The sequence below is a fragment of the Pristiophorus japonicus genome, chromosome 3, assembly GCF_044704955.1.
Source record: "Pristiophorus japonicus isolate sPriJap1 chromosome 3, sPriJap1.hap1, whole genome shotgun sequence".
Taxonomy (NCBI): Eukaryota; Metazoa; Chordata; class Chondrichthyes; family Pristiophoridae; genus Pristiophorus; species Pristiophorus japonicus.
This window is the reverse complement of record NC_091979.1, coordinates 191,179,029-191,189,954: the sequence shown is the minus strand read 5'-3', so window position 1 is coordinate 191,189,954 and position 10,926 is coordinate 191,179,029. Positions and strand designations below refer to the sequence as shown.

General features: G+C 45.8%; 1 protein-coding gene across 1 annotated transcript in view; it reads right to left on the bottom strand.

Annotated features, from left to right (window-relative positions):
• Positions 1 to 6,783: 6,783 nt before the first annotated feature.
• Positions 6,784 to 10,926, bottom strand: part of LOC139260044 (UDP-glucuronosyltransferase 1A1-like) — a 29,076-nt gene continuing 24,933 nt past the window's right edge. The window contains exons 3-5 of the mRNA XM_070876129.1: positions 10,713 to 10,800; positions 9,367 to 9,586; positions 6,784 to 7,962 (exon numbers count right to left, since the gene is read on the bottom strand). Of these exons, the coding sequence (XP_070732230.1) occupies positions 7,674 to 7,962; positions 9,367 to 9,586; positions 10,713 to 10,800 (597 nt within the window). The 3' untranslated portion in view covers positions 6,784 to 7,673. The remainder of the gene's footprint in view (positions 7,963 to 9,366; positions 9,587 to 10,712; positions 10,801 to 10,926) is intronic.

Genomic DNA, 10,926 nt, shown 5'->3' with positions numbered 1-10,926 from the left:
AAAAGAAATTGCCTCATCAGCTCATGGACAGGATCAGCGGTTTCTTTCAGCTGCCTCAGATCAAAATCTCACTGAATTCAAGTCTCTGCTACACCTGCCGGAATCATTCTCATATTAGCTCCAGCTTTTAACCACTTAATTGTTCAAACCATGGCAAGATATTTCTGTGCAGCTACAATGGATAGAAAACTGCAGACAAGTAAACATTATATAAAACAACAGCTGGCTGGTGGGTGGATAGGCCTGTGGCACCAGGCTACAGCCAGGGAGCAGAGAGGAGGGAGGGAGGGATTGGAGGATGGGATGAGTGGAGGGGTTGGAGATTGGATATCGGGGGTTGGAAGCCTGGGATCAGAAGGCCAAGATCGATGGGCCAGAGAGGGGGTCAGGGACCGGGGATCGGAGAATGGAGAGGGGAATCAGAGATTTAGTTGGGGGAGGAATTGGAGGCCACATGAGGGGTCGGGGGGCGGGGAGATCAGGGGAGATCAGAAGGGTTGGTGGGGTGTTCGATAGTGAGGGTTTGGTGAGGCAGGGACCCTGGATCCAGCAGGTAAGTGGAAAGGCACTTACCTCCTGGATCCAACAGTCCTCGCCTTCATTCAGTTGCCGGGTTTCCAGAAGGGCGCCCAGAGTTACAATTTCAATGGAGATTCAAAATGAGGCACACAGCGTCATTATAATATTTAACGCACCAATCTGCCACCTGCGAGTGAGTTGACAGCCACTCCCCCCTACCCATCCTGCCTCTGCTAAAACTGGAAGTGAGCGGGTTGAAGGCGGAATTCAGATTTCTACTACTTTAACGTCCCACCTGACCCAAACCTGCCTGTTTTTTGGGGTTAAAATTCCCCCCCAATGATTCCAGGTGATTTCTCAGTCAAAACATCCACTATTAAATGCTCGGAGGCACTAACTCATTTTGGGTGTAGGAACGTAGGAACAGACGACTACTGTCCCTCAACCTATGTAAACCCTATGCTGCATGTTAGCTGTAAGTGTTCTTCGAGCAGATGGCTTAGTTTTGCATCTGCTCCTCTGCTGACCCAGACTCTGAGTGTCAGCCAAGGCCCAGTGTGTAGCACTCTTCGTTCCAAGTCAGAGGGTGTTGGGTTCAAGCTTTACTCCAGGAACTTGAGCACAAAAGCTAGGTTGACACTCCAATATAGTACTGAGGGAGTGATGGTGTATCACAGGTACTATCTTTCGGATGAGATGTTAAACCAAGGCCCTCTGCCCCCTCAGGTGGATTTGAACGATCCCATGGCACTATTTGAAGAAGAGCAAGGGAGTTCTCCCCCGTGTCTTGGCCAATATTTATCCCTCACCCAACATATTATCTGGTCATTATCACATTACTGTGTGTGGGAGCTTGCTGTGCAAAAATTGACTGGCCTGTTTCCTACATTACATCAATGGCTGTAAAACGCTTTGAGACGTTCTGAGATCATGAAAAGCGCTGTATAACTTTTCTTACTTTCTTTTCTTCCTTCCTTTTTATAGAAACTTGGCCCAACTGGTCTATGCTAGTGTTTATATTCCACAGGAGACTCCTCTCACTTTACCTCTTCCCAACCTGACCCCATATCCTTCTATTTCCTTCGCGCTCACCGATTCAGGTGAGTGGTGAGTATTCCATCACATTCCTGACTTGAGCCTTGAAAAACAGTGGAGAGGCTTTGAGGGTCTTGAACTATCTGTTGCAGAGTACCCAGGCTTTGCCCTGCTAATCAAGCCACAATGTCGCTATGGCTTATCCAGTTAAACTTCTTGGTGAGTCCCAAGAATACTGTTGCAATCAACAGTGAACAACCCCAGGGACCTTGTGACAGAGGGAAGGTCATTATGACGCAGCTGAAAATAATTAAGCCAAGGTCACTCTCCTGATGAACTCCACAGGCTGCGATGCTTGGTTGGGCTCGAACCACCAAGACCATTTTCCTTTGTGTAGAATATGACTCCAGCCATTGGCGGATTGACCAAACTTTCCCAGAGTTTTTTGGTGCCATATTGTGTAACCTTAATACTGAGGGCGGCGACTTCACCTCATCTCTGGTATTCAGCTCTTACATCAAAGTCTGGACCACAGCTATGATGAGGCCTGAGTTAAGTGGCTCTAGCAGAACCTGAGCGTCAATGAGCAGGTAATTGGTAAGTAGGTGTTGTTTGATAGCACTATTGTTGACTACTTCCATCACTTTACTGGTATTGGGAGGAGCTTGACAGAGCAGCAATTGCCTGGGATTAGATTTATCTTGTTTCATTGTGAATAGCACATACCTGAGCAATCTTCAGGTCGATACCAGTGTCATAGTGGTAATGGATCTTGACAAGGGGTGTGCATGCTCTGCTCAGAAATAAATCTGTTATTTGATGTAGTGTATATGGATTTTAGCAAGGCCTTTAATAAGGTTCCACATGGCAGACTGCTCACCAAAGTAAAAGCCCATGGGATCCAAGGCATAATGGCAAGTTGGATCCAAAATTGGCTCAGAGGCAGGAAGGAAAGGGTAATGGTCGATGGGCATTTTCGTGACCGGAAGGCAATTTCCAGTGGGGTTCCGCAGGGCTCAGTACTAGGTCCCTTGCTTTTTGTGGTATATATCAATGATTTAGACTTCAATGTAGGGGGGCATGATTAAGAAGTTTGCAGATGATATAAAAATTGGCTGTGTGGTTGATAATGAAGATGAAAGCTGTAGATTGCAGGAAGATATCAATCAACTGGTCAGGTGGGCAGAACAGTGGCAAATGGAATTCAATCCGGAGAAGTGTGAGGTAATGCATCTGGGGAGAGCTAACAAGCCAAAGGGAATTCACAATAAATGGTCGGACACTGAAAAGTGTAGAGCAACAGAGAGACCTTGGAATGCAGGTCCACAGATCCCTGAAGGTAGCAGGACAGGTACATAAGGTGGTTAAGAAGGCATTTAGGATACTTGCCTTTATTAGCCGAGGCATACAATATAAGAGCAGGGAAGTTATGCATGAACTCTATAAAACACTGGTTAGGCCACAGCTAGAGTACTGCGTGCAGTCCTGGTCACCACATTACAGAACAGATGTGAATGCACTTGATAGAGTACGGAGAATATTTATGAAGATGTTGCCTGGACTGGAGAATTTTAGCTATGAGGAAAGATTGGAAAGGCTGGAGTTGTTTTCTTTGGAACAGTGAAGGCTGGGGAGAGACCTTATTGAGGTGTATAACATTATGAGTGGCTTAGAGTGGATAGGAAGGACCTATTTCCATTAGCAGAGGGATCATAACCAGGGGGCAGAGATTTAAAGTGGTTGGTAGGATGTTTAGAGGGGATTTAAGGAGACATTTTTTCACCCAGAGTGTGATAGGGGCTGGGAACTCACTATCTGAAAGGATGGTAGAGGCAGAAACCCTCATAACATTTAAAAAGTACTTGGATATGCACTTGAATTGCCATAACCTACAAGGCTGCAGACCAAGTGCTGGAAAGTGGAATTAGGCTGGACAGCTCCTTGTTGGCCGGCACGGACACGATGGGCCAACGGCCTCCTTCTGTGCTGTAAATTTCTTTGATTCTATGATTCTAGCTGTTACTGTACTTTTTCAAAGTAGTTTTAACTGTCATTTTTATTTCTGACCCAGATGAATAGAAACATACAAAATTAAAACATAAAAATAGGTGCAGGAGTAGGCCATTCGGCCCTTCGAGCCTGCACCACCATTCAATAAGATCATGGCTCATCGTTCACCTCAGTACCCCTTTTCTGCTTTCTCTCCATACTCTTTCATCCCTTTAGCCCTAAAGGCCATATCTAACTCTCTCTTGAATATATCCAATGAACTGGCATCAACAACTCTCTGCGGTAGGGAATTCCTAACTCTCTGAGTGAAGAAGTTTCTCCTCATCTCAGTCCTAAATGGCTTAGCCCTTATCCTTAGACTATGTCCCCTGGTTCTAGACTTCCCCAACATCTTCCTGCATCTAACCTGCCCAGTCCCGTCAGAATTTTATATGTTTCTATGAGATCCCTTCTCATCCTTCTAAACTCCAGTGAATACAAGCCCAGTCGATCCAGTCTCTCCTCATATGTCAGTCCTGCCATCCCGGTAATCAGTCTGGTGAACCTTTGCTACACTCCCTCAATAGCAAAAATGTCCTTCCTCAGATTAGGAGATCAAAACTGAGCACAATATTCCAGATGTGGCCTCACCAAGGCCCTGTACAACTGTAGTAAGACCTCCCTGCTCCTATACTCAAATCCCAGAGCTATGAAGGCCAACATTTGCCTCTTCACCGCCTGCTGTACCTGCATGCCAACTTTCAATGACTGATGTACCATGACACCCAGGTCTCGTTGCACCTCCCCTTTTCCTAATCAGCCGCCATTTAGATAATATTCTGCCTTCGTGTTTTTGCTCCCTAAGTGGATAACCTCACATTTATCCACATTGTACTGCATCTGCCATGCATTTGCCCACTCACCTAACCTGTCCAAGTCACCCTGCAGCCTCTTAGCATCCTCCTCACAGCTCACACCGCCACCCAGTTTAGTGTCATCTGCAAACTTGGAGATATTACACTCAATTCCTTCATCCAAATAGTTAATGTATACTGTAAAGAGCTGGGGTCCCAGCACTGAGCTCTGCGGCACTCCACTAGTCACTGCCTGCCATTCTGAAAAGGACCCGTTTATCCCGACTCTCTGCTTCTTGTCTGTCAACCAGTTCTGTATCCACGTCAGTACATTACCCTCATACCACGCGCTTTGATTTTGCACACCAATCTCTTATGCATGACCTTGTCAAAAGCCTTTTGAAAGTCCAAATACATCACATCCACTGGTTCTCCCTTGTCCACTCTGCTAGTTACATCCTCAAAAAATTCCAGAAGATTCGTTAAGCATGATTTCCCTTTCATAAATCCATGCTGACTTGGACCGATCCTGTCACTGCTTTCCAAATGCGCTGCTATTTCATCCTTAATGATTGATTCCAACATTTTCCCCACTACTGATGTCAGGCTACCCAGTCTATAATACGCGTTTTTTCTCTCCCCCCTTTTTTTAAAAGTGGTTTTACATTAGCTACCCTCCAATCCATAGGAACTGATCCAGAGTCGATAGACTGTTGGAAAATGATCACCAATGCATCCACTATTTCTAGGGCCACTTCCTTAAGTACTCTGGGATGCAGACTATCAGGCTGCGGGGATTTATCGGCCTTCCATCCCATCAATTTCCCAAACACAATTTCCTGACTAATAAAGATTTCCTTCAGTTCCTCCTTCTCACTAGACCCACGGTCCCCTAGTATTTCTGGAAGGTTATTTGTGTCTTCCTTCGTGAAGACAGAACAAAAGTATTTGTTCAACTGGTCTGCCATTTCTTTGTTCCCCATTATAAATACGCAGAGTTCATTCCACTTGGATTGTTACCATTTAACCAGTTGCAGAGACAAGGCTACTCTTCAAATATTCAGAGATGGGAATGATTATTTAAGGAAGGATATACTTGCATTGGAGGCTGTTCAGAGAAGGTTCACTAGGTTGATTCTGAAGATGAGGGGGTTGACTTATGAAGATAGGTTGAGTAAGTTGGGCCTATACTCATTGGCGTTCACAAGAATGAGAGGTGATCTTATCGAAACATACAAGATAATGAGGGGGCTCGGCAAGGTGGATGCAGAGACAAGGGGCCCAAGTTTCGGGCCACGCCCAGAATGGCGCAGCCCCGACCTGGACGCCCATTTTTCGCGCCACAAAGTGCGCCTAAAAAAAACTTCCAAATTCTCCGGCTCCCTGTCCTCTGGCCCTCGGCACGGCACGAGCTGCAGGGGGCGGAGCTAGGTCCCTGCGCTGAAAACAGTGCCGGGACCTCTGCACATGCGCGCCCTGTGCAGTAGCTCCAGGCGCCCAAAACTGTGTGGGAGGGGCCCGAAGCACGCAGCCCCTAGCCCTGGCCCAATGGCCTCACTGGGGCTGCGTGAATAAGGCTGCCTCCCACGCCCAGCTCCTGCTTCCTCCGGACCGGACCAGACCCGACTTGACTCCCGCTCCCATCCTCCGCCCCCCCCCCGACCTGACCTCCGCTTCCCCCCCCTCCCCGACCGACCTCCGCTCCCGACCGATCTCCCCCCCCACCCCGACCGATCTCCGCCCCTGATCTCCCCGGACCCCGGACCCGACGCCACCTACCTGTCAATCGGGTAAATCTAAGCTCGAAGTCTTGGGCCCGGCCGGGCCCGACCCGTTCATCCTCCCTCTCCTTTCTTTCTCTCTCTCTCTCTCTCTCTCCCCTCTCTCTCTCTCTCTCTTCTCCCTTCCCCTCCCTCCCTTCTCTTCCTCCCTCCCTTCTCTCAGCCCCCTCCCCTCCCTCCCTTCTCTCCCCCTCCCCCTCTCACCCCCCCTCCCCTCCCCTCCCTCCTTTCTCACCCCCCTCCCCTCCCTCCCTTCTCACCCCCCTCCCCTCCCTCCCTTCTCTCCCCCTCCCCCTCTCACCCCCCCTCCCCTCCCCTCCCTCCTTTCTCACCCCCCTCCCCTCCCTCCCTTCTCCCCCTCCCTCCCTTCTCTACCCCCTCCCTTCTCTCCCCCCCTCCCTTCTCTCCCCTCCCCTCCCTCCCTTCTCACCCCCCCTCCCCTCCCTCCTTTGTCACCCCTTCCCCCCCACCCCCACTACACCACCCCTCCTCCTCCACCCCTCCACCCCCCCCCCCCCATCCTCCCCCTCCCCTCCACTCCTCGCTGTCAGAAACACAGACACTGACAGACAGAGAGTGAGAGACACACACAGACAGACAGACAGAGAGATAGAGACACTGACAGAGACATACTGGGGGACTCCCGGTGCTGCAGTCGGTAAGTAGAAAATGTTTTATTTATTGATTTAAAAAAAAAATTATTTCTTATTAATTTTTTTTGATTTTATTGGTTGATTTATTGATGTTTTTATAATTTATTATTGATGATGGCTCTTTATTTGTAAAACTGAAGTGTTTAATGTTTGTAAACTTCCCTTTAAACCCCCCTTCCCCCATTCCCTACGCCTGATTTATAACCTACGCCTGATTTTCTAAAGTGTAGACAAGGTTTTTTCGAGCGTACAAAAATCTTCACTTACTCCATTCCAAGTTAGTTTGGAGTAAGTTTTCACTGCCGAAACTTTGAAAACAGGCGTAAGTGGCCGGACACGCCCCCTTTTGAAAAAATATTCTGTTCCAAAGTGAAACTGTTCTAACTGACGAGAACTGGAGCAAACTAAATGCCGAGAATTTGAATTTCTAAGATACTCCGTTCTACACCAGTTGCTCCAAAAAATCAGGAGCAACTGAGGCCGAAACTTGGGCCCAATATTTCCACACATAGGGGAAACTAAAACTAGGGGACATAGATTCAGAATAAGGGGCCGCTATTTAAAATTGAAATGAAGAGGAATTTCTTCTCTCAGAGAGTTGTAAATCTATGAAATTCTCTGCCCCAGAGAGCTGTGGAGACTAGCTCATTGAATATATTTAAGGCAGAGATCGACAGATTTTTGAGCGATAAGGGAGAAAAGGATTATGGGGATCAGGCAGGGAAGTGGAGCTGAATCCATGATCAGATCAGCCATGATCTTATTAAATGGCGGAGCAGGCTCGATGGGCCAGATGGCATACTCCTGCTCCTATTTCTTATGTTCTTATGTTCTAATCTAATTTATTCTGATTTTCTCTTCATCTGATTCCTTGCTCCACACAAACATCTCTTGCAGAAAAATGAGCAACACTTAACCATTAAGTACATAGAGGCCACCCCAGAGGCTAGAAGCACACCAATGACATCCAGACAGTGGTATTGGATCCAGTTAAGATCATGAGCTGCGGGGCGTAAATGCTCTGCTCCTCTGTGCTTCATCACAAATTCTACCCAATGGACAGAGAGTTCCATTGGCTTAACTGAACGATCCTTGTGCAGTGAAGACAGCTTTAGCATGGTTTCTTTGTATCTATGACAGGAGGAAAGTAAAAATTAGTTTCAAATTGATAGGAACACTGTTAGGGGAGAGAAGCAATGTACATTAGGCGCAGCTACCGTAAAGCTGTCCGAGAGAACCACGGAATGTATTTAATCTCAAAATGGACCGCAAGTCAAACGGGAGGTCTCTCTGTAAATCAGCATGGCAAAACAGTACTGAATGGACCGTAATTAGGAGAATAATATAAGAGGATGAGAAAATTGTAGTCACTTGCCCTTCCAGCCAAGGAGCTTATCAAGATTTACACTGATGCAGAGAGACTGGGAGATAATTTATTTTTAAAAAGGGCATTGCTGTATATCAGAACCAAATATCTACCAGGGAGTCGGGAGATTGATACTCCACTATAAATTGGGTGTAGGTATGGTGCTCTGAAGTTCAGAGGTTCACGTCTAAACCACTCAAACTCAGGACAGGTGGGTCCAACTTTTAACACATATTTTATTTCATAGAAATAGATAGAGAAATCTGCTGTAAACTTTCTCTCCGGTTGCGCTTGACGATATCTGATTTAGTCCACTACATTCAAACAGCTTCCTTTAAAGTCAAAGCAGCTAACATCAATCTATCAGATTCCAAATTTGTAATTTAAAAAGTTAAATCAGTGAGACCCTTGTTAATTTTATGTGTCAGCCTTGGCTCAGTTGGTAGCACTCTTGCCTCTGAGTCAAAAGGTTGTGGGTTCAAGGCCCACGGAAGAAATTTGAGAACATAATCTAGTCCGGCACTCTCAGTGCAGTACTGAGGGAGTGCTGCATTGTCGGAGGTTCCCACTTTCGGATGAGAGGTTAAACCGAGACCTCGTCTGCTCTCTCATGTGGATGTAAAAGATTATGGCACTATTTTGAAGAGCAGGGGAGTTGTCCCCGATGTCATGGCCAATATTTATCCTTCAACCAATATCACTAAAAAATAGATGATCTGGTCATTATCACATTACTGTTTGTGGGAGCTTGCTGAGCACAAATTGGCTACTGAGTTTCCTACATTACATCAGTGAGTACATTTCAAAAGTGCTTCATTGGCTGTAAAGTGCTTTGGGACATCCTGAGGTTGTGAAAGGCACTATATAAATGCAAGTACAAAAGCAAAATACTGCAAATGCTGGAAATCTGAAATAGAAACAGAAAGTGCTGGATATATTCAGCAGGTCCGGCAGCATCTGTGAAAAGAGAAACAGAGTTAACGTTTCAGGTCTGAGAAAATCTCATTAATGGGAATGGGGAAAAAGGGTGCTGCTGAAAGATTTAAACACTTTATAGAGCCAGGTATGATCAGAAAACTTTCAGGTCTGAGGAAAGGTCATCGACCAGTATTACATAAATGCAAGTCTTTCTTTCTTAAGGTAAGAATGGAATCATTCATTTTACTGACCTGTTATCGTTGATAACTGTGTTTAACGCATTAACTAGATCATGGGAGCTCATATGTTCTACATCTAGGTCGATACCAGCACCTTGAGCTACCATGTGTTGTACATTATATCCTTGATCACCAAATAATGGTAACATGACAGATGGTACACCACTGCAGATGGCCTCATAGATTCCATTGGTCCCTCCATGGGTGATGAAGGCTCTTGTTTTGGGATGTCCTGGTTCACAGGAGAGTGAAACAAACAAAATCAAACCTTACTGAGACTCATTGAAAGCTTGACTATGCAGTTATTTTCAATAATTATTCAAACCTGCTGCAGAAAGGATCTAGGTAGTAAAAAGAAAGAGTGAGGTAATACAACCAGCATCTCCTAGATTTAGAATAAATTAGAAATCTTACAGACTGCCTAAAACAAGCAGCTAATAATTTTGTTTTCCCAGTCAACAGACTCACTAATTCAAGGAAGAGGATAGGTTACCTAACCCATTCATTGCAGCAGCAACCGAATGGACATTAGTCACTCTAAAGTAAAGCCTGGCTTTATTTTAGAGACTATAAAACCCATCACTCGCAGGTAAACGCCAGACTGAGATTGAGTGCGGCCACAGTGTGAACCGCTCTGAATTCATGAGCATCTTTAGATATTGGGCTTGAGATTAAAACCAGCAAGTTAAGCTGTTGGCAAGTTAATTTTTCAAACCTGAAGGTTGTAGGTTCAAGCCCCACTCCATAGACTTGAGCACGAATTCTGGGCTGTCACTCTAGTGCAGTACTGAGTGAGCGCCACACTGTCGTAGGTGCCATCTTTCAGATGAGACATTAAAACAAGGCCATGTCTGCCCACTGAGGTGGATGTAAAAGATCCCAGGGTACTATTTTGATGAAGAGCAGGGGAGTTCTCCCCAGTGTCCTACCCAATATTTATCCCTCATCCAACAACACCAAAACAAATTATCTGGCCATTACCACATTGTTGTTTGTTAGACCTTGCGCAAATTGGCTGCTGCGTTTCCTACATTACAAGAGTGGCTACACCTCAAAAGTACTTCATTGGTGGTAAAGTGCTTTGGGAACGTCCTGGGATCATGAAAGGTGTCATATAAATACAAGTTCTTTCTATAACCCCTAAGTTGGTAACATTAGCAAACCCCAATATCGTTCCTCTTGTGCCAATGCCTAAATCATTTTATGTCACTGGAAAAGAAGAGAGATCACAGCACTGATTCCTGGAGCAGACCAAGGCTCTCATTCACCAGTCTGAGAAACATTAATTGAACCAAGCTTACTGTCCATGAGACAACCATTTTTGGTGAGTCCAGATAAATGATGGATTAGCATCTTACCTAGTAGATCGTTCTGTGGTAGCCATTTTACTAGTTTTGTATTTGGCGCCAGTGTAGTAGGGTTCTTTCCAGTGTATCTCCACAGGACCTTTAACAAAAGAGACAACAATGCTGAGTTACCAGAGATGGAGAGAAAAAAAAGAGACAGAAATAGAGGAAGTGATATTTAGGGGGCAAAATTGTCCCTTTTTTAGAGACCCGTCAGCATCTCCAG